The 26,623-nt window shown below is 34.9% G+C and overlaps 1 protein-coding gene across 1 annotated transcript; it reads right to left on the reverse strand.

The window, feature by feature from the left end:
• Window positions 1-1,026: 1,026 nt before the first annotated feature.
• On the reverse strand, window positions 1,027-26,404 carry LOC123560061 (ubiquitin-conjugating enzyme E2 Z-like). Its single transcript, XM_045352310.2, has 7 exons — window positions 26,233-26,404; window positions 16,226-16,298; window positions 14,797-14,984; window positions 9,761-9,872; window positions 9,465-9,577; window positions 6,903-6,993; window positions 1,027-6,178 (listed from the first exon to the last, which is right to left on the reverse strand). Exons 1-7 carry the CDS (start codon window positions 26,379-26,381, stop codon window positions 6,026-6,028), a joined length of 879 nt encoding a protein of 292 aa, XP_045208245.1. The 5' UTR covers window positions 26,382-26,404; the 3' UTR covers window positions 1,027-6,025.
• Window positions 26,405-26,623: the final 219 nt, after the last annotated feature.

Here is a 26,623-nt window from a genome sequence, read left to right on the forward strand (position 1 = left end):
CTCTAGAGACGTCACAAGGTTTTTCTATTTTTAGACCTACTGACCTAGTTTTTGACCGCATGTGACCCAGTTCCGAACTTGACCTAGATATCATCAAGATGAATATTCAGACCAACTTTCATACAGATCCCATGAAAAATATGGCCTTTAGAGAGGTCACAATGTTTTTCTATTATTTGACCTACTGACCTAGTTTTTGATGGCACGTGACCCAGTTTCGAACTTGACCTAGATATCATCAAGGTGAATGTTCTTACCAATTTTCATGAAGATCTTTTGAAATATATGGCCTCTAGAAAGGTCACAAGGTTTTTCTATTTTTAGACCTACTGACCTAGTTTTTGACCGCACATGACCCAGTTTCGAACCTGACCTAGATATCATCAAGATGAACATTCAGACCAACTTTCATACAGATCCCATGAAAAATATGGCCTTTAGAGAGGTCACAAGGTTTTTCTATTATTTGACCTACTGACCTAGTTTTTGATGGCACGTGACCCAGTTTCGAACTTGACCTAGATATCATCAAGGTGAACGTTCTGACCAATTTTCATGAAGATTTTGTGAAATATATGGCCTCTAGAGAGGTCACAAGGTTTTTCTATTTTTAGACCTACTGACCTAGTTTTTGAAGGCACGTGACCCAGTTTCAAACTTAACCTAGATATTATCAAGGTGAACATTCTGCCCAATTTTCATGAAGATCCATTGAAAATTATGGCCTCTAGAGAGGTCACAAGGTTTTTCTATTTTTAGACCTACTGACCTAGTTTTTGATGGCACGTGACCCAGTTTCGAACTTGACCTAGAATTTACCAAGATGAACATTCTGACCCATTTTCATAAAGATCCCATGAAAAATGTGACCTCTAGAGATGTCACAAGGAAAAGTTTACACACGCACGAACGCACGCACGCCGGACGCTGCACGATCACAAAAGCTCATCTTGTCACTTCGTGACAGGTGAGCTAATAAATGTAAAATTTGGTATTGAAATTGCAAAGAAAAGATCAAAATGACAATAAATATATAAAGCAAGTTTATTATAGTTACAAGGAGCAAATAATATAAAACAGAATATTATATACAATTTAACTACAAAAAAATCGTAACAAAGTCATTTCATGATTCTTAACATTAAAGCAACAGAACTAGAACAATTAAACAACTATACCTTCATATGATACTCAACATTTCATTGGACCTTAATTGTGGTCCCTATATTGCACTAAGAAAGTCTCTACTTTTAAATATACATGTATTTATTCCTGAACAACACTCTATCCAAACTTTTGTGCAGGTATTATATTAACCTGCAAGCATAAACAAATGGAAACTGTCACACTATTATATTATCAAATATCTTAACAGAGTATATTAAACACTCATAAAATCTGTGAAATAAACATTTGAGCCGCACCATGAGAAAATCAACAGAGTGCTTTTGCGACCAGCATGGATCCAGACCAGCCAGTGCATCCACACTGTCTGGTCAGGATCCATGCTGGTCACTTTCAAAGCCTACTGCAATCATAGAAACTGTTAGCAACAGCATGAATCCTGACCAGACTGTCAGGATGCGCAGGCTGGTCTGGATCCATGCTAGTTGCAAAGCCACTATGTTGGTTTTCTCATGGCGCAGCTCATATTTGTGTTAGTCAGCCTAACAATTTTATAATAAATATAACTAAATAAGTTGAGAAAAAAGCAAAAACAAACAAACAAAAAAGTATCAGGCTAGAAAGATCTTCTTTTTGACTGGATAATTAATATTTCATTAATTTTTAGGTACCAGTCAAAAAACAAAAACGAAGAAGATGTCATGTTTAGATGCAATGGGACATAGATGGTTAAATCCTCCTGCTTAATTTGTTTTATGTCCACAAAGTACCCCTTTAATGTTTTCTAGTTTTATCCAAACTACCACTTCATTCTGTTTACATTCCATAACTGTCATCTTAAAGATTGTTATACCTTCCTTTCTATTCATTTTCATTTAATTTTAAAGTTTTTATTCAACAAAACCAACAGGGGGATTTGCCTACCTACAAGAGGGTGGGGGAGTTTGTCTTACACATGCAGTCAATATTATTACCGGTAACATATTTAGACAGGCAAATGCCACTGAATTGTTCAAATTCTACAGACAGGTCAAATTCCTGTAGTCTTGAAAATAAAAAGCTCTGAGAAGTACAAAAATGTATTACTGTTATCATTTAAAGTAACTGATTTCAGGCATTCATAGCAACACTTATAACATTGTTAAATGTTGAACACATATCTATAACGTTGGACATGTATCTATATCTCATCTTTCCAAAAGTGACAAATTGCATAAGAGCTATATCACATACAAATTATTGTTCCTATATAATAAATTAAATCATATATTACAGGCAAAATATGAAATTCTATGTAAAGCACGAGTAACACATAAAGCTTGAACAAAAAACATCAGGTGAAAATAAAGACTGATTAAAAACAAGAAAATTTCTCCTAAACTTGAATGTTTCAACATTTTGACACAAAAAATCATCACTTAATATTGTTGCTGTCACCCTTATGGCTTAATGAAAGCTAACACAAAAGTTAGTAAGGTTCATAATGCAAAACTAAAGCTGTAATGCCTAACTTTAGAGCAAACTGGATGAGAAGTCAGAATTGGCAAAAGAAGTTTTTGCTTTATCTTAAAAAGACAAGACTTAAAATACAATTGTCATTATTGCCCAGATTGTCCCAAAACTTGTACGGACAAGTGAAATTTGACCAGACTGTACTATTTAACTATCATACAGACAAGTACTAAATAGCAATTGACAAAAACGGACAAGCAAGTCAAAATCAGATTTCACCACCCCTGTTCAATAAGGTAAAAGAAGAAAACCTTTAGTTAAAACACAAGCCATACTTCAGAAAAAGGAAATTTGAGACATCAGATATTTGGCAATTCAGGGTGTGTGATACCCAACATATTTCTGAATGCTTTTAATACCAGACTAAAGGATAAATAAGTTTTGTAATGCAAGCCTTCAAGGCAACTTACCTGTTATAAGGACCTTATAACATCTTTAGGTAAACAAGGTTTATGGTATAAGACTAAATCCCTTAAACAATTTCTATGCAATACATAGGACAAAATTTCCAATATACCAATTATATTGGACTAAAGGCGAAACTGTAATTCCAGAAAGAAAATATTCTGAACATTGACTAAAGGGATAAAATATTCCAATGCCAAACTTGTTGGGTTAATAAGACTTCTGTTACAAGATTAAAGTGATAACAAAGCTTAACTACAAGGTTCCTTCTGCCAGACTAAATGGCAATCAAGGTTTTTTTTTCTAAATGACAAAGACATTTTCTCATGCTAAATTAAGTGGAAAATAAAGTTTCTGATGCCAGACTCAAAGGCAAACTAGGTTTCTGCTGCAAGACTAAATAGAAAACAAGATTTCTGATGCCAGACTAAATAGAAAACAAGGTCTCTGATGCCAGATTGAATTAAGAAAAAGTTTATGATGCAAGACTAAATGACAAACAAGGTTTCTGACACTAAATAGAAAACAAGGTTTCTGATGCCAGACTAAAAGACTAACAAATGATGTCAAACTTACTGGCAAACAAAGTTCCTTTTAACAGAAAGAAAGACTAACAAAGGTTTCTGATGTCAGACTAATGGGTAAACAAGGTTCCTATTAACTGCTTAAAAGTCTAACAAAAGTTTCTGATGTTAGACTAAAGGGCTAACAAAGCTCATTTTAGTAGATATGAAGACCAACAAAAATTTTTGGTGTCGCATTACAAGGTTAGAAGGGTTTCTATTAACTGATGAAAAGACAACCAAGGGTTTCATATCAAACTAAAGAGCTAGCAAGGTTTCTTTCTAGAGGACATCAGGACTAACATAATAGTTTTATGCCCAAGGTTTGACTGAAAAATTATCAAAATTTCTCACTATACAATGCAGGTACAGTTGTGAATTGAAAGGGGAGATGAAATTCATTCAGTCAAATATATACATATCTACAATGATTGTTTTTACATCATTTATCCTTAAATTAGGCCTGTCAAACATTCAATAAACAGACTTATATAACATAGATTTGTTTTATTTCTGTATGCAGACTGTGCCAAAATCTAATTCTACACTGAAAGTATCAAGTATAAAATTAATCAAGCATGTATTTAAAGGAGATGCCTTCAGATATCAAAACTATCAAAATAAATAGCATCTAGATACATTTGAGCTGCACCATGAGAAAACCAACATAGTGGCTTTGCAACCAGCATGGATCCAGACCAGCCTGCACATCCGCACAGTCTCGTCAGGATCCATGCTGTTCGAGAATGATTTCTCTAATTGCAATAGGCTTTGAAAGTGAACAGCATGGATCCTGACCAGACTGTGCGGATATGCAGGCTGGTCTGGATCCATGCTGGTGCACATGCACTATGTTGGTTTTCTCATGGTGCGGCTTATTTATAAAATATACATACTAATTTTTACCTCTGACATACATCATGTATTTCACAAGTTTTACAAACAAATATAAAACGCTGTATTCAACTCATATTGGATATGAAAAAATACTCAATGATGAGACTTCTTGCTTTAGTTGTGATGTCAAATACTAGTACATCAGAAATGATATAAGGATGGCGTCTCAACATTCTGTTCCTCAAAAAGATCACCTTTTGAAACGACTTTTCTGTTTTATCTATATAAAATTATAATGAACTGTGGCTGATAAAACACAACAGTGAGTGGTATACAATAAAAAAGTTGATGAAACACTATCCTGATCTGCAATGATCGTGGATTTTGCCAGTCTAACTTGGTACAAGTGTCTCATGAGACCTTGGTCTTGCAGAATCCACTGGTCCAGGAGTCAATTACAACACTGCTGATCAAGGTGCAATTTTACTTACTCTACTATATCAGTATTATTCAAGTCAGTATATAGTGAATAAGCTAGCAAAACTAAGTTGCTGCTACTTTAAAGCATTCTTTTACTGTCTGATTTATGTGAAAGAGCTTATTCATGTATCTACAACATGATATTATTATACCGGGTACTTGAAGTGATTTTGTGTTAATATGAAATTATTTAATTAGGCTCAGAATTTTATGCCTTTGGGCAAATAGTTATATCATGGGAAACATTTCGCAAACTTCACTTATCAATTTATCTAAAGTCTTCATTTAATTTTTTAAAAGTTCTAATTTGAAAGTACTTTAAACGTTTTCAAAAACTTAAAGATATAAATCCTTTCATTTAACAAAACAAAGGATTAAACAAATAAATGAACTTTAGCAATAAATAAAACATAATAAAATTTTCAGTGCCATACTGATATTCTTTATTTAAAAAATTTGTCCGTCAGAGTAGATATTAGTTAGACACCAAACTGATTCTTCGTAAATAGCGGGAGTTCCTGCTAGCGCTTAAATTGTTAATTTTGATGCCAGTGTAGTCATGATATGGTCCAGCCACTGATATATCCATGCAGAATTTTGGAAAGTAACTTTAAGAATAACAAAATTATTATATTTTATATCATTTTGTTAACAGTACTCAAACATTAAGGGCAAAGGGGCAGAGATTTCCTCCCTGCTGCAGTGGTCTGAACCTCCTCCTACCTTTCCTGTGGCAAACAAAGTTCTGAATGGAAAGACCCTGCTGGCCCCACTCTACTTTGAAACTTCGACCTACTTCAAAAATTAATGTAACCCCCCAATACAGACAATTTGCACTATTCCCAATTATTCTGCTTTGGTCCTATGATACACAAAATAACACACATTTCATACAGATTCAAAGAACAAGCACTTTCCAAAATAAATCCTCCAGGGATTTATACAAATTTGAAGCACAATTTCATTAGATAGTCTAACATTCAATATATATTTACAAGACAAACTGGTTTAATTAAAGACAAAAAAAAAGAAATTGCGATAATAAAATGTTGACATCACATCTAAGGACCATTATAAGATTGCACCTATGATTGAAGTTGTCGTCATCTTTCACTCGATGTCGTCTCCATGTCTGTATCAGAAGATTCGTCCTCCGAGCTTACAATTTGTTTTTCACTTAATGTAGTTTTGATTTTTTCAAGTCTTTTTAGTATTGATTCAAAATCAAACTGCCCTCGTTTTTCACCAAATGGGTCCTGAAAGAAAGATATATCAAAACAATGGCATAACAGTCAGATGTATTCTTAGACTCGTTTTATACAGAAGGACAATTTCTTTGGGGTTCAACTTTGCATTTATCACTTTCTTGCATGACATACATTGTATTATCTCTGTTTTGGGAAGTTTCTTAAAATTATTTAACGAAAAATGAACATTAATTTAAGGAACTTTGGCAAAAATCCTGAAAATGTAAAAAAAAAAGAGCTAACCAAACTTGTAAATCAGACCACCTTTAGTTAAATACTTCTGGAGGCTATATTTTTTGATGAGTCTGAAAAAAAAAACTGAATATAATCTTTTATTTCACACTGGGATCAGAGGTCAAAGAAGAAGCAGTTTGAAATTTTTTCTATCTTTTAACTCCAGCGGCCAAGTTTTTTCTGAATGAAAGCAATCTGAATAATCCTGTTACACAATAACCATGGGAACAATTCTGCGGAATCATTTTAAAATGATGCTAGTAATTTCAGAAGAGAAGTTCTATGTCTTTTCTTATACAAAAGTATGGCAAAGAGACCATGGGCACCACCCTAAGAGCATTCAATTTTTTTTAAACTGACTTAGTGGTTTATTAAGAGATGTTCTTTTTATTAAAGAAATTAAGTGATGGATAGCCAAAGACAACTAACGATTCAGTAATTGTGAAAGCTCGCCTAAACATGGAAAAAAAATACCTTGAAAGTGGAGAGAATATTTTACCTGCATAGCCTCTCCCTGTTGATGTATGTTGTTCTTACATATACTCTCATAATAATCATAGTAATCTGGGAAAGACTTCTCCATCACCTCTCTGAAATTATGCACAACTGTTAGATAAATGAGCCGCACCATGAGAAAACCAACATAATGCATTTGCAACAAGCATGGATCCAGACCAGCCTGCGCATCTGTACAGTCTGGTCAGGATCCATGCTGTTTGCTAAAGGTTTCTCTAACTGCATTAGGCTTTGAATGTGAACAGCATGGATCTTGACCAGACTGCGTGGATGCAAGGGCTGGTCTGGTTCCATGCTGGCTGCAAATGCACGGTGTTGGTTTTCTCATGGTGCGGCTCAAATGGATGTTACTTTTTCTTGTCTAAAAACACCAGGGTTGAATCACCTGCCTTCTGCAGGCTGGATAAACTGCTCCTCCCATACAGAAAGTATGAGTTTCTTCATGTCAAACGATTAAAAAAAAAAATTAACAAAAAACATGAAATGGGTAAAACATTGAAAGCAGAAGTACATCTTCATTTCATTACAAACATCAGAAATACACAAAATACTGGTCAGGCAAATAAACAGAAGGGGAACAAGAGCACCGCCTTGCGGGTGCTGACGCTCATCTGATTTTTTTTTGTTTAATAGAAAAATTGACCTATCCATGATTTTCTAAGTCCAAAAGGGCCATAATTCTTCTAAAAAGCAGGACTGAGTTATGTTTCTTACTGTACATGGTCAGCTTATGATGGTGAACACGTGTTGCAAGTTTTAAAGCAATAGCTTTGATAGTTTATGAGAAAAGCGAACAGTGCTGATCAAGAAATCTAATTTTCTAAGTCAAAAAGGGGCAATAATTCTTGAAAAAAGCAGGATGGAGTTATGTTTCTTGATGATGAACAGGGTCAGCTTATGATGGTGAGCAAGTGTTGCAAGTTTCAAAGCAATAGCTTTGATAGTTTAGAAGAAAAGTTGACCTAAACATAAACTTAACCAAGAAATCTGATATTTTCTTAGAAGTCCAAACGGGCCATAATTCTTGCAAAAAGAAGAATGGAGTTGTTTCTTGCTGTACAGGGTCAGCTATTGATGGTGAACAAGTGTTGCAAGTTTCAAAGCAATACCTTTGATAGTTTAGGAGAAAAACTGACCTAAACATAACACTTAACCAGGTAACGCCGACTCCGATCAAGTGATGACAATAACTCATCATTTTTTTTTCTCAAAAAATCAGATGAGCTAAAAATTAGTAAATGTTAATATGTAGATATACATGTCTGACTAAATAAACTTAAAGGTCCATTACTAAGGGAAAGTGAGTTGGCAATTTTTTTCATAGCCAGTGCATAGACTTCTGCAAGACACTAAATAATGAAGATTGGCAGGTCAAAATTTACAGAAGGTCTTTGGAACTCAAAGAAATGTATGTGTATTATGTTGAAATTTCAATGAATCGACAGAATGACCCCCCAGGTCTTTTTAACTTTCTTCATACTTCATAGAAAAAATAATTGTACATATACTGCGATTTATTTCGAATTTCTACATACCAACTTTCATTTTCCAATAAAATGAAATAGTTTCTGTGCTTTTTAAAAGAAATTAAAATGTTCACTTTCCTTAGTATTGGACCTTTAAGTAGAAAGTAAAACAAAATTGTCAAAGTCTTTTAAGTTCTATTGTACTATATATTTTTAACGAACTGTTTGTAAGTAGACTTTCCAATTATGTCTTCATTACCTTCCACATCTGGAACATTAGCAATAATAACCTGCTTGATGAGTACTGCCATTTTGAGAATTTGTTATACACTGACAGCTAAAACAAGATGGTGACAGGTCACAGTTTGTTCTCCACAGACTGTGGTAAGTTGGTGTTTTAGGTTAAGTGTCATATTTCGTAATGCAATGGCAGGCAGTTAACCTAACCAATGTTCCTGATTGCTAAACCAGTGCTGACCTGTTCTCTGCAAGTAACCACTAACTTCCCTGCATGATTCAGAGATGGAAGACATATGATTTCAGGCACAATATCTGTTATTGATTGTCATGCAGAACATACGCCTCACCTGGGGGTCGAACTCACAACCCTTCATCTGCAGATCTGTGCCCATCCTACTGTGCTGAACAGATGAATGCTGACAACATTATATCCAAGTAGTCAGATTTTAGTTTTCTGTTGGATTAGAAGTCACAAGGACATAATGTAGATCATATGGTGACTCTTCCAGCCTTTTTTGGTGGGGGACACCCCAAGTGCCCCTCCGGGGATTATTCCAGGCATGGACAGGCACATGGGAAGAACCATCATAAAACCCTAATCCAGCTCGATGGCTTTTTCACATGAAGAATTCTATACCCAAAACAAAGTTTCAAATCCACACAGGTAAGGGGGATTTGACTAAAAGATGGCAACCGTAACCACCCAAAAATGGCAGAACACAGTAATGTTAGCCAATCTCTAATACATGAAACACAAGATATACCAACTGAAATAGGTATCCAGTTTATGAATACATTTTTTTGTAATACTGTGACATCCAAAAATAACATGAGATTACCTCAAAGCTTCTGGACAGTTACATCTTCTCTCCAACATATCACAGACAGCAACACGTAAGGTCTCATGACGTATTATATCATTGTAACGTTTAGCATCTCCAGCATTTCTCTCCTGACAACAAAAATATGTTCAATTTTATCATTCTTGTCTTTTTAACCCTCCAAAAATTAAGTTGAATGTCAAATGTTAAGTAATGTAAGCTGCAATCACAGAATGCTAGTACTAAGAAATGCTAAGTCAAATGTACAGACATTCACATGTTTATTATATAAACATATACGATCAAAATCTTACTGTTTGAAAGCCTGGTTCATTGTGGTATGGTTTTTCATTTAATAATGACTGTATGGAGATAAGCACACTGGAAAGGCTTTGTGCCGGGCTCCAGGCAGGTCCTGACCATGTACTGAAATATTAAATACATCTCACTTTCACAACAGGTGTACAAACATTCAATAACATTAAATACACTGAATAATCAATATAATCTATGTTTAGTTCTGACGGCCCCTATGTGCAAACAAGCGGAATGGTCTGAACAACTCTGGTAGAGCACCATCCAAGGAACATCCGTGCAAAATGTCATCAAGTCACATGCAAACAAACAAATTATTAATCTAATACATTAGTATTTGGACAACAAGAGCTGTCCGTAAGACAGCCAAGCTCAACTATTCGAAATATTGTCACAGAAGCAGGAAATTATTACCCAAAATGTTAAATATCAAGAGAGTTTTAAGTTCGAAAGGGGACATAATTTGACCAAAATACATATCAGAGTTATGGGACTTGATGTTATCAACTAGTTTTATAACCCCGAAGAAACATGTTAAGTTTCAATTCAATATCTGCATTAGTTTTGGGGATAGTAACTTGCATGTAAAACTTAACCAGAATTTTCCAAGTCCAAAAGGGGGCATAATTTGCTCAAAATACATGTTAAGAGTTATGGAACTTGACCCAGTGAGGTTGGTAATTGACATAGAAAAAGAATAAATAAGTTTCAAAAGCTATATGCCTTTTGGTAATAGCTGTATGTACTTGCACACAAAACTTTAACCAGGATTTTCCAAGTCCAAAAGGGGGCATAATTTGCCCAAAATACATGTCAGAGTTATGGGACTTGGTGCTATCAACTAGTTTTATAACCCCGAAGACACATGTGAAGTTTCAATTTAATATCTGTAGTAGTTTTGGAGATAGTTACTTGCATGGAAAACTTTAACCAGGATTTTCTAAGTCCAAAAGGGGGCATAATTTGCCCAAAATACATGTCAGAGTTATGGGGCTTGACCCAGTGAGGTAGGTAATTGATCTAGAAAAAGAAAAAATAAGTTTCAAATCTATATGCCTTTTAGTAATAGCTGTATGTACTTGCACACAAAACTTTAACCAGAATTTTCTAAGTCCAAAAGGGGGCATAATTTGGCCAAAATACATGTCAGAGTTATGGGACTTGACCCAGTGAGGTAGGTAATTGATCTAGAAAAAGAAAAAATAAGTTTCAATTCTATATGCCTTTTAGTAATAGCTGTATGTACTTGCACGCAAAACTTTAACCAGAATTTTCAAAGTCCAAAAGGGGGCAAAATTTGGCCAAAATGAAGGTCAGAATTATGGGACTTGGTGCTATCAACTAGTTTTATAACCCCGAAAACACATGTGAAGTTTCAATTCAATATCTGCATTAGTTTTGGAGGTAGTAACTTGCATGTAAAACTTTAACCAGAATTTTCTAAGTCCAAAAGGGGGCATAATTTGCTCAAAATACATGTCAGAGTTATGGGACTTGGTGCTATCAACTAGTTTTATAACCCCGAAGACACATGTGAAGTTTCAATTTAATATCTGTAGTAGTTTTGGGAGATAGTTACTTGCATGGAAAACTTTAACCAGGATTTTCTAAGTCCAAAAGGGGCATAATTTTTCCCAAAATACATGTCAGAGTTATGGGGCTTGACCCAGTGAGGTAGGTAATTGATCTAGAAAAAGAAAAAATAAGTTTCAAATCTATATGCCTTTTAGTAATAGCTGTATGTACTTGCACACAAAACTTTAACCAGAATTTTCTAAGTCCAAAAGGGGGCATAATTTGGCCAAAATACATGTCAGAGTTATGGGACTTGACCCAGTGAGGTAGGTAATTGATCTAGAAAAAGAAAAAATAAGTTTCAATTCTATATGCCTTTTAGTAATAGCTGTATGTACTTGCACGCAAAACTTTAACCAGAATTTTCAAAGTCCAAAAGGGGGCAAAATTTGGCCAAAATGAAGGTCAGAATTATGGGACTTGGTGCTATCAACTAGTTTTATAACCCCGAAAACACATGTGAAGTTTCAATTCAATATCTGCATTAGTTTTGGAGGTAGTAACTTGCATGTAAAACTTTAACCAGAATTTTCTAAGTCCAAAAGGGGGCATAATTTGCTCAAAATACATGTCAGAGTTATGGGACTTGGTGCTATCAACTAGTTTTATAACCCCGAAGACACATGTGAAGTTTCAATTTAATATCTGTAGTAGTTTTGGAGATAGTTACTTGCATGGAAAACTTTAACCAGGATTTTCTAAGTCCAAAAGGGGGCATAATTTGCCCAAAATACATGTCAGAGTTATGGGGCTTGACCCAGTGAGGTAGGTAATTGATCTAGAAAAAGAAAAAATAAGTTTCAAATCTATATGCCTTTTAGTAATAGCTGTATGTACTTGCACACAAAACTTTAACCAGAATTTTCTAAGTCCAAAAGGGGGCATAATTTGGCCAAAATACATGTCAGAGTTATGGGACTTGACCCAGTGAGGTAGGTAATTGATCTAGAAAAAGAAAAAATAAGTTTCAATTCTATATGCCTTTTAGTAATAGCTGTATGTACTTGCATGAAAAACTTTAACCAGAATTTTCAAAGTCCAAAAGGGGGCAAAATTTGGCCAAAATGAAGGTCAGAATTATGGGACTTGGTGCTATCAACTAGTTTTATAACCCCGAAAACACATGTGAAGTTTCAATTCAATATCTGCATTAGTTTTGGAGGTAGTAACTTGCATGTAAAACTTTAACCAGAATTTTCTAAGTCCAAAAGGGGGCATAATTTGCTCAAAATACATGTCAGAGTTATGGGACTTGGTGCTATCAACTAGTTTTATAACCCCGAAGACACATGTGAAGTTTCAATTTAATATCTGTAGTAGTTTTGGAGATAGTTACTTGCATGGAAAACTTTAACCAGGATTTTCTAAGTCCAAAAGGGGGCATAATTTGCCCAAAATACATGTCAGAGTTATGGGGCTTGACCCAGTGAGGTTGCAGGGCTCACACTGGCCTCCAAAAAATAATAGCCAACTTTTTAACCTGTGAAAAATTAATAGCCAAAATTGATGCGGATCTTTGAGTGCATTTTTTATAAAAATAAAAATGATAAATTTCAACATATATATCTTCTTAATTACTTTTAAAAGTAGCAGGCCCCAACATGGGGTGTGGGAATCGGGGATTCAGGGAAATTACCTCCTAATATTGGTGGTAGGGTCCCACTATAACAGTTTAAAATGCTATATTCTGATGGATTTTGAAGGCATTTACAGGACACATAGTTAGTTTGTGTAAGGCACCTGAAATTGTTGATATTGACTGACATTATGGACTGGGCAATGGCTCAATTAGCCCCATTCATGCACATACAATAAGGACACAGTTGCACACAATGGAAAGTTTACCAAGTCTTTGAGTATCATTCATGTTTATACTTTTTCTTTATACAAAAGTGTTTTCATGATTCTTTTGACCATAACTGCACTTAAGTTGCTTGAAAAGTACAAAACAATCAAGTCGCGAAAATACGTGATATTTGGCATCTATGCACACTATTGAATTACAGCTTTTTGTCAACAAGTTTTTGATGCTTTATTCAGTGAATATACTAATTTTTAAGTGTTTTAGAATGTTTTTACTTACGCTAATTACAGTATGCAAGCACATTTATATGTTGTTTTTTAGTTTGCCCGTATCGGCCATGTTTCTAAAAATAGAAACAGGACTGGGTTTTCCGATATTTTTTTAATTAATGTTCAAAACAAAAAACATTTATTATGCCAGAATTGTCTTGGTAAAAAAAAAATAGACTATTAAAAATATCTGGCCTGTAATATTTCAACAAATTCGCGTTCTTTACAAATTCTGAAAATTCGAAAAAAATATTTTTTTCGCTTGGAACAATTTCATTTTAGATTAAAAACACATATCTAACCTAGATCCTGATTAAAGCCATTTTGAAACCGTCGACAGTTAGGTCAGTTTATAATATGTTTTTAAAGATAATTAAATTAACGGTAACTATAGATAGCAATTTAATTTTTCATCAGGAAACTGCCCGTACAAATTGGTTTAATTGTCGTCTGCCGAATATAGAGTTGAAGAAAATTTGCGCTGGCGTTTTAAAATGTTCCAAAAAAGTAGCCTGCCAGTTCAATCTGATTGATAGCTAGATAAGTAAGATTAACTTCCGGTTATAATCGGTTTAATTGTCGTCTGCATCATACCGCCTTGGGCAATGTTGACACGTGTTTGGAATACACGAGGTAATAAACAGTCCGCTCTAATGATTTTCTACACTAGCAGACCGCGGGTTACTGTCTCACTTGGCATAATTATTTATGTAGCTATTAAATAAAATAATCGCCAGTTCCTGTCGCCAAAATGAAAAAATATTCGCCATTTAAATAAAATAATCGCAAATGGCGATAATGGCGACTGACAGCGTGAGCCCTGGGTTGGTAATTGACCTAGAAAAAGAATAAATAAGTTTCAAAGCTATATGCCTTTAAATGATAGCTGTATGTACTTGCATGCAAAAACCAAGGTGTGATGCCGCCGCCGACGCCAGGGTAAGTAGAACAGCTAGACTATTCTTTGAATAGTCGAGCTAATAAAATGAGCCACACAATGAGAAAACCAACATAGTGCATTTGCGACCAGCATGGATCCAGACCAGCCTGTGCATCCATGCAGTCTGGTCAGGATCCATACTGTTCGCTTTCAAAACCTATTGCAATTAGAGAAACCGTTAGCGAACACCATGGATCCTGACCAGACTGCGCAGATGTGCAGGCTGGTCTGGATCCATGCTGGTTGCAAATGCACTATGTTGGTTTTCTCATGGTGCGGTTCAAATTACCTTTCCTTCATAATTGTTCTTCAAATAATTTACCTGGTACTGACAAGTAAATGGTCAGAACCAGAACAGCTGAACTCAAAGTCTCACAACTACATTTAAAACTTAAAGTCAAAAAGATATATCTGTCTGTAAATACTTAATCACTAAAACTAACATACCCTATTATACTGAGACAAACTTTCCCATTCTTATAGAGGTTTGGATTGAATCGGACTTTTCCATCTCCAGTGGTCTGTAGCTTGACTCTAGGTGGTCGAATCGGATAGTCCGGTGGGCATCGTATCAGAAAATAAAAGTAACCACCTTCATATGGTGTATCAAAGGGGCCAGTTATCAAAGCATGAATCTGAAAAAATGCCATGTTATAACTTATAACATTCATAAAACAAGTCTATTTATTTTAAATAAAGATCCTTCTTGTTCTAACTTTCTTGACAGGTTAAAATTGTAGAAACAAAGTCTAAATTTAGGGGTGAAATGGTGGTGAACATGCATTAACATTATTCTACTCGAGGACTGAAAAGAAAACGAAGCTCTAAATTGGTCTGAACACAACTCATAATTTATGTAAATTCCTTACCCCACCCACTTTCGTATAAAAATACTGATCATTAATGATTTTGACATGAAAAACAGAAATCCATCAACATGTATTTACCCTTACCAAAATAATGTAGATTGATGTTATCAAATAAATGAGTGTGTGCTTTCATCCAATTTTCAATGAAATAAGTCCGATATTAGTAGCAAATTAATTTGGTAAACATTGGAAGAAAATGGCGTAACTGCATGGGAAATAACACTCATGTTCTAAAAATAGTAATGGGTTGGTTTTTCCAACAATCATTTATGTGATTTTATTACCAAACAAAACTTTTCTTTGAATAATCAAAAATACATTTCAGCTGGGAATTATTTCTTATGACTGGGAGTTTTTTGCTTCAAATTGGTAAAAAAATGGAGCCTAATTGGCATTGAGAATGGGTCGATATTTGGCCCCGTGAGACAGGTGGAAAAGGCCTTGCTTGTCTAATCCTTTATCAAAACAAACAATAAAAAAAAACTTATCAAATTTCACCTGTGAAAAACAACTCTTTCCTCCAGTTACATGTGTGTCAAACATGTATAATAGTTTAATACACAACAGTCGGTGACACTTTGAATTACTGTGTAAACATGCTTGGCACTCCTCGGTAGTTAATACTGATATATATAATAATTTATCATGTAAGTTGATGAAATTTGTTTCCTAGTAGCATAAAAACATTTATTTTAAATATTAGTAAAATATCATTATTTGAAAAACACATGACAAAATTAAATTTTTATCTGATCTGACTCTTGTCATTTCTGATACAATGTAGAACAATACGAAAATATTTTGAACTCAGAGCTGTAGCACAAAAAATGACCTGAACACAATATGCTTACCGGTAGTTCAAAAGTAACCAATCAAATGCAATGCACACAACACATGTAAAGTTCTCTGCATTACATAAATTTACTCTAAAATGTTTTTAGGTCTCTGTTTTATTATCTTACTAAGTATTGGCTCTTGTCAGTTTTATGGTCACAAAGGTTACCTACTTTTGTGATATCATCTTTGTCTGGAACAATGCACATCCCTGGTGGTGGTTCATTGTAAATGGTCATAATATCACTGAAACAATAAAATATACAACATTGCAATGCATGCCATATCATGACCTTTTCTAAGTACAGGAACACTGTCAATATAGAGAATACTAGAGATATGCAGGTAATTGTTAAAGGGCACTTGTATGTTCTATTTTGTTTGTATGCAAGTTGCAACATTTTTTGTATACACGACAAACTGCGCTGTTGCTTTCTTGGTGACACCACAACATCCATGATACAGGTACAATGTAGAAAGAGTGAGGTTCATATTGATAACTGGACCTCTAGACAGCATGTACCAGAAAAAGTTTCCAACGGATTTCATTGGGGATTTCCTACAAATAGGTTTGGACGTGACAGGACAGACAGTCAAAAGTTACCATGCTGTCCCAAAACGTCCTATTATTTGGACGATTATCCTCTATACCCTTTTAGAATTTAAATCTGCTACACTGAAAGCACTGTATCAAAAAAAAAACATGATAATGAGATGAAAATGTACATAATGATTTCAATCTTAGTGCCAGTACGTGGGCCAATATCATCAACATATCCTCTAAACCCTAAAGCACTGACAGTGCTCTAGCTAGGATTAAAAAGGGCAGGGTGCTGGCAATGAAAAGAGCATGTGCACTTCTAATGGGGTCTGGGGGAATGCTCGCCAAGAAAAAAATTGTAACTGCTGCATGCATTCACTGCATTTTGGCCATACTCATACTTCAGACATGGAATTTGGCATTTATATTTTAGGCACGGTAAATTTACTATTAGGTACACTTTAAGGATGGTACATGTATAAGTCATATTTTGTGTTTTGATAGGCTATATGTATGTCATAGATCTCTAATACATATATTGAATAAGAATGTTGCTACTTAAGGAAGTCAGTGGCACAGTGACAGTGGTTAGCAGGTTGAACTACAACACCAGAGGTCCGGGTAGGAATCCCGGTCACAGCTGATATCCCGACTAATGTTCAGTGCTGGGTGATTTACTTAAAATTGGTACTGTTTCCAGACACCTGTCATAGGCTCGGCTAGTCAGGGGTGTAACTGTTTTAAGTTATGTAACCTATTTCAGTTATTTTTTCAAGCATTTTATAACCTGTATTAGTTATAAAATAAAGTTAACTCAGGTAAATTATTCAAAAGAAGTCTTTTTGCTGTTCTCACAAAGTGACCTTTAAAGTGAAATTTGTAGCAAACTGTGGTTTAATAATCAAATTCTCTTTTAGTCTGATCATGACCTGATAAGCATAATGGGATGTTAAGAGTTTTATAGCTTTAAAACTTTTGCATAAAGCTTTATCAGCCTTATGTAAATTTTTTTACTGCATAGCTGGAAAGATGAAAGTTCAAGGATTCAGGAAATAATTGAATTAGTCTCATTCAAAATGAGGAATCGGCACATGAGGGCTTTGTAATATTTTATGATAACTGAAGCAAGTTCTGAAAGTAGAAGCAATAACTCAAATGGGTTATAGGAGAGATAGTGTTTGTATACAAATCCGTTGTATTTTCTATTTTTAGAACTGATAAGACAGTGATTGGGTGGGCATTCGCCGAACGTCCATGGTTTTTGTAAACACCGTTTTTCTAACGGCCAAACCTTTCTTAAAATCACAAATTATATCAATAATTTTTTGATCAATGGAAAGGTTATAAAACAAGCAATTCATTAATTACTTTCAATTATTGTTTCAAACAGACTGGTAACATTGCCCGATCATGCTTTCAACATAAAAACTAATATTTCTTGAAAAATAATGAATATATTCCTTTCAAACTTGGTCCATTTCTTAAGCATAACGTGTGATCCATATTAAGATGGAAATAACTTTGTTGCCTTCAGTTTTGTTAGAAATACTTCCCTTTTTCAGATTTTTATGATGCATAATTTTTGAAGTCCAAAAATATTATAAATATAATATATTGTGAGGCATGATGCCTCATGACCTTGTTTTGATGCAACTGTTTTGCATTGTTTTTACGGCCTATCAGTAGTTTTTTATTTTTTGATGTTAAATTGTTAGGCTATCTTTTAGCTACTTTTTAATCACAGTTCATTGTTCTGTAACATTTCCAGACATTGACTGATAACCAGTCGCATTTTTAAATTGTTGTTTACTAAATTATATTTCAAAATGTTAGAACTCTACTTATGTCATGCTTGTGTCAGTTAGTGAAACTGTAATTCTAGCTTTCACAGGGATTTTCTATAAAAGTACGCAATGTCAGCCTGAGTTATTCAACAGTTTCAATCAACAATCACCTGCTGTATTAAATTAAATCGATGTTTCATGTAATGTCCATTGTTGACTTTGTAAAACTTCATAAAATTTTATGTCAGTTGAAATTTTGACAGTTGTCAACCATCTTGGATTTTTGTACGTATGCACCGGGTGACTAAAATCTCGTACAAGCGGACTGAAATCGCTTCATATTCTGCAGAAATAGTTAACTTTTATTGTCAGGTATTTGATATTTAATACTTGGCATGTAGTGTTTGATTCGTAGCGTTCTATATTGTTTTATTATTTATTTCTGTCCGACTTTGTTTGTTTACACTAGTTTAGAGGTTAAGCTCCGCCTTCTTTGCATATAAGGAAATGTTCGTATCCCGAATGACGTCATGGTCGGCCGAAGTAAGTTCGTAGCATCAACTCGGTTACGGACCTGTCCGGGTATTTCCGACTTTGACCTTATTCAGACTAATTTAGATTCTGGTATTCATCCTCATTTGCATACCATGCATACCACAAAGGTTAATTATTAGAACGCTAGAATCATCAATTTGCCTCCGTCTCTCGTATAGAAAGGCTGTTTGTTCAGTTTGTTCTTAGACATTTTTTTTTATTTACACTTCTAAAACCTATACGAATATATCAAACTTGAAACTGCTACGGTACTTATTATCATTAAATTATACAGATATATTTATTAGCAGTATTGGCTGTTTTTCTTAGAAAACTCTGTAATTTTAAGTTGGTTCTCGGTCCGCCTGCTACACAACGACTTTTGCCTGATATTTTCATTACTGATTATTTTATTCAGTTATAATTAATAGTTATTGTTAAGGCTTCCCATAAATAAAAGTTGTTTGAAGCCGAAAGGAACGTTGTCATTAGTTTATTTTAAACTTTGAAATAAATTTGAACTCGGGCGCTACCAGCCTTTTAACTTGGGCGCTACCAGCCTTGTCTTGGGCGCTACCAGCCTATAGGGTCGCGACCAGACCCTAGTTTAGTCAACATATTGCTTATCCCTGATCAATGAATAACCTTGTAGTATTTAAATTGGTGGACTCAGTCCCCTGACTGTAGTCCCCTTGCCCTTGGTCTGTTTACATTTAACATTCTTTTTACCCTAACCCAAGTAAAGTACAGTGACCGGGGCGGGGGCACTACAGAATTTGGTAAGCAGCGGTGGGATCCGTTTTTCATTTCGGATCCAGTGATACGAACTCTATACTCCATAAACTTGTTGAAAAACGCTACCATGAACAAATGATTATTTAGAAGTTGTTGACAGCGAGCACATAATATTTTCTCAGTCAGAAAGATACATATTAGCAGGATAAAGAACCACACATCATCATAACCAGTGACCTTATTTACTGCCAGTATCGATCGATAAGCGAGTGTGACATTTGTAAACATTTGTGAACTTGACCTAGATATTTACTACAGTGATGGTGTATCAAATTGTTAAACCACCAGAGTATACCAAGGAGTCGAGGACTTGATTTAACCGAAGTCAGAGCTGTTCTTTAGCAGTGCTGATTTATTTGTGGAGACTGCAGCCTTATTATTTTTTTTTAAATAAAATATTATACATGTTTAATCTAATATAAAAAAATTTAGATTTCAGTCCAGGTTTAATGTAATAGATAGCAACTTAAGGCTGTTTCCAAGCCTTGGTGAGTAAAAAAAAGAAAAGAAGAAAGTCAGTAGATCAGGAGTAGTTTAGACTTTGTTGAAAATTTAGTACAAAGCTAGTATAACCACCAGTGACTTGTTTTGTTGTGAAAGTCGCCTCCAGACTTTGTAAGGGTCATTACCAGACCTTGCCTTTGGTAAAGTCGTTACCAGACTTTGGTAAGAATTTTTTTTGTGTATCTAAAAGTTGTTTTGTTGGCGCGTTGAGCTTGGTGTACTTTGTTCTTGGTACATTTCAAAGAGCCGTGCCCTGCCGTTTATTAAATATCTAGACAACCATTCTGTTGAATATTGTAGCCGTCTCTAGGCTTGTATTGTGACCGATACCAGGTCAGTGTATAGCACTAAAGCCATTTCCAGGTTTAGGTAACAAATATAATTTCATTGAATACTAGTAACTTGTACCATTCCTGACCTAGATGTGAAACAGCTGTTTCCAAGCTGTGGAAAACCAGTTCCTTAGAGACAGTTAAATTGCTAACTGTTACCAAGTTAGCTTTAAAGAACATTGTTAAACTTGATTAATTCATACAAAACATTTTTGTACCTATTAATTATTGATGTAATTCAGTGCCAAAACCTTGAATATTTAAATTCTGTAAATATTTTATATTTACTGTACTAGTAAAAGTTAAAGTAAATATACATATTTCTTTTGTGTGTATGTTGTTTAAATAAAACAAATTTAGTTACAGTCCATGATGGAGACCATTAGGGAAGTTACCATGGACCCAGGTGATATACCATCCACTGAAGTACAGCATGACATAGACCATGATTACCAACCAAGTACCTACGTTTAAAACCTAAGCAGATACACCTTATCTACCCAGATTTCTACCACCACCAGTACACTGTCAATCGCCCGTGAGACGGAGGCAACGTCAAGGTCGAGGTTACAGTCAATGGACGGTGGTGATTTGTATGAAAACAACTTGGTACCAGCTGGCAGTCAGCTAGTGGTATTTGGCACGCCTTACGGTGAGGTGACCTGGCGCAGGCGCTCAGGGGAGGACCGAGTTTCAGAAGACCAGGGTTTTATCCATCCTGGCAAGTACTGCATCATATCCAGCGGAGAAGCCATGGCCCCGGGGGTCAGGAAAGCCTTGCAAGGTGGTTTTTTATATGAAGATTTTTTTATACCAAGTTTTTGTATGTCAAATTATAGCGCATGTGCACCCCGTGCACATGTATCCGGTACCATCCGGGTGAGATGATTACTAGTTTCTGGTCAGAACCAAGTGTGGTTCTGGTGTGCCCACTGGATGAACCTTGACGGGATATCAGGGTGTGAGGAGTCGAGTTGCTGTAGGGGCCAGTACAGAACGGCTCCTTGGTCCCCGTGATACTCGTGTTGATGCAGACTTCAATGCTTTTTACCTAGGAAGAGAGATGTTGGAAGGGAATTGTCAGCATACATAGCACCTATACCTAGACCACAGAACTAAGGACCTAGTGATAGACCAAGGGGGATCATTCCATCGACCTTAAACCCTATAAATTTTATAAATGGACTAAGGGAGGCAAATCCAACAATCTTAAACATTTCAATTCCAAGTCAAAGAGTGTAATGATAGAGACAGAAAAAGAATCAAATGAATGTATGGGATTGTCGGTCAACCTTACCTTAAACGTATTCAGAGTTTGCATGAGAGAGAACGGAATGGTTATACAGGAATGAATTAAGATTGAAGTTACAGATGACCACCAAGAGCTCTGAAGGTGATCTGTTTGAATATTGTTACCGAGATGCTTTTTCTAAGGTTCCAATAAGAATTCTGACCCCCTGAGGAATACTGTATGGACCGCTTGAGGATCACCAGAGGTGGATTGGGTCGACAACCCCGCAGGAAGATCCAACATAGGCCCCCTTCAGTGAGGAAATTTCACATTTTATAATTATTTAATAATACTGTATGTTAGGAAATTTTAAGTGTAATATTTTGGTCCGGGCTACTTTTTGTGACATTTTAGTAGGATTTTAAGCTTTAAATAGTAAACTAGTCGTTTTCGTAAAATGCTATTATTACCACATTTTTCTTTTTTTTTGTAATATTTTGGTATCCGTACAGTAACAGTTGATTAAAGGTAGAGTGTTTTGTAATGTTTACCTCTGATATAATAAGTCATAAGTATATCTATGGTATTTTAACATTTATATAAGTGAAAGTAGATTTTCGACTTTGTCACTTCATTAAGCACTGTTGCCAGTCAGTGGTTATAAGTAATCATTTGATAGATTTTCAACATTCTGTTTAAAGTATTTGGTACATTTCAAGTTTAGCTGTTAAATATAACTGAGCCCTGGAATAAACTACTGTTACAATGTTATTTATTGTTAAGTACTCTGTTATTCTTGTTATACATTGTATTACTTAAAGGACACAATTGCTTAATTGTTGCTCAGGCAAACTCTTATGTACTTGTCCGAAATATTGTTTATTATTAAGTATGGTACTGCCTAAAATCCAGATGCAGTGTTGGTTATAGGTCCGAATTCAGGTGTCTGTATAAATTATTTCAGTATTTATAAATGTTGTTCATGGTACATGTGAATTTTTTTAAATGCATAGCATAAATGTAGCATCTATGAAATTTTATTGAATTGATTACATATTTGAGAATTAATTATTGGGAAATATGTAAATGCAATCTGTGCATGTATGTTCTACCTTCTGTCTAAAAGTAATTATAGTGCAAATGTATTAAAGTTATTGAAACAGTACTTTGTAATGGCAGTACAAAGATTCGAGCCATATTGTTCAATGTAAATATTGCTATGTCTGTAGATTACCGGGTGCATACACATGTTAACTGTATTTAATGCATGTTGTTAATTATTATGATTCTCATCATTGTTAATGTAAAGTAATTATTATTGTTGTATTTTGTGTAACAGGCTGTATTTTTTTTTTTCAATTTCGAGGACGAAATTTTGTCAGTAGGGAGGGTAATGTGAGGCATGATGCCTCATGACCTTGTTTTGATGCAACTGTTTTGCATTGTTTTTACGGCCTATCAGTAGTTTTTTATTTTTTGATGTTAAATTGTTAGGCTATCTTTTAGCTACTTTTTAATCACAGTTCATTGTTCTGTAACATTTCCAGACATTGACTGATAACCAGTCGCATTGTTAAATTGTTGTTTACTAAATTACATTTCAAAATGTTAGAACTCTACTTATGTCATGCTTGTGTCAGTTAGTGAAACTGTAATTCTAGCTTTCACAGGGATTTTCTATAAAAGTACGCAATGTCAGCCTGAGTTATTCAACAGTTCAATCAACAATCACCTGCTGTATTAAATTAAATCGATGTTTTCATGTAATGTCCATTGTTGACTTTGTAAAACTTCATAAAAGTTTATGTCAGTTGAAATTTTGACAGTTGTCAACCATCTTGGATTTTTGTACGTATGCACCGGGTGACTAAAATCTCGTACAAGCGGACTGAAATCGCTTCATATTCTGCAGAAATAGTTAACTTTTATGTCAGGTATTTGATATTTAATACTTGGCATGTAGTGTTGATTCGTAGCGTTCTATATTGTTTTATTATTTATTTCTGTCCGACTTTGTTTGTTTACACTAGTTTAGAGGTTAAGCTCCGCCTTCTTTGCATATAAGGAAATGTTCGTATCCCGAATGACGTCATGGTCGGCCGAAGTAAGTTCGTAGCATCAACTCGTTACGGACCTGTCCGGGTATTTCCGACTTTGACCTTATCAGACTAATTTAGATTCTGGTATTCATCCTCATTTGCATACCATGCATACCACAAAGGTTAATTATTAGAACGCTAGAATCATCAATTTGCCTCCGTCTCTCGTATAGAAAGGCTGTTTGTCAGTTTGTTCTTAGACATTTTTTTTTTATTTACACTTCTAAAACCTATACGAATTATTCAAACTTTGAAACTGCACGGTACTTATTATCATTAAATTATACAGATATATTTATTAGCATATTTGGCTGTTTTTCTTAGAAAACTCTGTAATTTTAGAGTTGGTTCTCGGTCCCGCCTGCTAACACGACTTTTGCTGATATTTTCATTACTGATTATTTTATTCAGTTATAATTAATAGTTATTGTTAAGGCTTCCCATAAATAAAAGTTGTTTGAAGCCGAAAGGAACGTTGTCATTAGTTTATTTTAAACTTGAAATAAATTTGAACTCGGGCGCTACCAGCCTTTAACTTGGGCGCTACCACCCTTGTCTTGGGCGCTACCAGCCTATAGGGTCGCGACCAGACCCTAGTTTAGTCAACATATTGCTTATCCCTGACAATGAATAACCTTGTAGTATTTAAATTGGTGGACTCAGTCCCCTGACTGTAGTCCCCTTGCCCTTGGTCTGTTTACATTTAACATTCTTTTTACCCTAACCCAAGTAAAGTACAGTGACCGGGGCGGGGGCACTACAATATATATATCTTCTGTCATTATTTTTCAAGAAATATTAGTTTTTATGTCGAAAGACCAATCGGGCAATGTTACCTGCCTGTCAAAATAAAATGGATTAATTATGAATGCTTAACTTACAGTGTTTTTCTAAAACTATATAAAATTATATGTAATTCAAAACGGTTATTCATTTTAAAAAGATATCTGAATACGAAAATATGAAAATTTTAAGTATTTCAAATCTTTTTGAATTTTGAAAATGCATGAATGAGCGAAAAAGTTATCAGAAATTAAAAATTCCAACCCCATACACAATGTTAAAACATTTGTTTTACCCACCACCAGATAAACAGATGTTAATGCGTGATGTCACGCCGGTCTCTCCTATAAACTGCAATATAAGTTGAAAAAAGTGGCTATTCTTACGGTCCCATAGGAATAGCCTCGCAGGCTATTTTTACGGCTCTCCCGTAAGAATAGTGAAAAGTCCGCAGGTGTCTACTCCTACGGCATTCCCGTACGATTACTGAAAAGCCCGCAGGTGGTTTTTCCTACGGCAGTTTTGTGTTTTTTGTATTAAAATATCTTTTTTAAAATGAATAACCGTTTTAAATGACATATAATTTTAATAGCGGCATAGTGATGTTCAAAACTTTTTAGAAAAACAGTGTAAGTTAAGCGTTCATAATTAATCCATCTTATTTCGAAATAATAATTAAAAAGCATTAATAAATTGCTTGTTTTATAACCTTTCCATTGATCAAAAAATATTGATATAATTTGTGTTTTAAGAAAGTACTGTTTACTAAAACATGTGTAACGATTACTGAATGCATAAAGGGAAGTAATTCCATTAATATGCAAATTTTATTTGTCAATTGTCATAGGAGTAAAATGACAGTATAGGCGCAATAAATCACCTTTGGTGATGAGCTAGCTTTTCACCGACGTGATTTGTGTGTGTCTGTCTGTGTGGATGCCAGTACATGGCATTAAAACGTTACAAATGGTGGCAGCGGTGGGATGAAGTCAACTGCCGGACTGGAGTTGCCTTACCCATGCATTTCCTAGACCAGATCTCTCTGAGGGGAAAGTAATGTAACGATTACTGAATGCATAAAGGGAAGTAATTCCATAATATGCAAATCTGTAAACCTGTCAATTGTCACTGGAGCAAAATGACAGTATATACGCGCAATAAATCACCTTTGGTGATGAGCTAGCTTTTCACCGACGGGATTTGTGTGTGTCTGCCCATGTGGATGCCAGAACATGGCATTAAAATGTTACACATGTACGTTAAATGGCTTCTGCCCATCCGATCAGTGGACTTTTTACTATTCTTACGGGAGAGCCATAAGAATAACCACTTCCTAACTTGAAACAGTTACAGCCCCGACTGTTCACAGTTCCTAACTTGTATAATTTTTACTTCAGTTCCAGTCATTATCAACTTCACAACCGCCCTGCTGTAAATAGCTAGCTGGAACACAGACTGTATATCACTTTCTTAGACCTTTGAAGGTTTTCAGATGTATGTTTTGTTTGAAATAATAAAAAAAATGAAAACGAAAATAAACTGCTAGAACGGGAGTGTTAATTTTTTGCGTAACAAACCGTTTAATTCTGAGGATACATTGGTTGGAGGATTTCTCCTTATCCCAGTCACTGCTTAACCCTGGATCCCATAGAGAAGTCCCTCCTCCACCAGCATCTTCAACAAAAGCGAGTAAATCCACAGTTTCGTCAGTTCCAGAGGTTGCCATTTTGAAATTAATTCATTTGCGAATAATAAGGAAAATCATTGTTGTCATCTCATGCATCTATGACCTGCAGTCTGCTTGATGTTATAAGACAGAAAATAGGCTCAAATAGTAGTTTGGTTCTTTATCTGATATATTTTTATCATCTATAATGAAACATTTTAGGTTACCGGACCCTAATCACTTCCTAACCTACACCCTCTTTACACGAAACCATTTTAAATGTGTCTATTTAATGATTATCA

The sequence above is a fragment of the Mercenaria mercenaria genome, chromosome 10, assembly GCF_021730395.1.
Source record: "Mercenaria mercenaria strain notata chromosome 10, MADL_Memer_1, whole genome shotgun sequence".
In the NCBI taxonomy this organism is placed as follows: domain Eukaryota; kingdom Metazoa; phylum Mollusca; class Bivalvia; order Venerida; family Veneridae; genus Mercenaria; species Mercenaria mercenaria.

Coding starts and splice junctions, on each gene's coding strand:
- LOC123560061 (XM_045352310.2), bottom strand. CDS start 26,381: ATGGCAACCTCTGGAACTGACGAAACTGTGGATTTACTCGCTTTTGTT. Junction 9,578..9,760: donor ATGAACCAGGCTTTCAAACA/GTAAGATTTTGA, acceptor TTTTGTTGTCAG/GAGAGAAATGCTGGAGATGC. Junction 6,179..6,902: donor AACAGGGAGAGGCTATGCAG/GTAAAATATTCT, acceptor TCTTTCTTTCAG/GACCCATTTGGTGAAAAACG.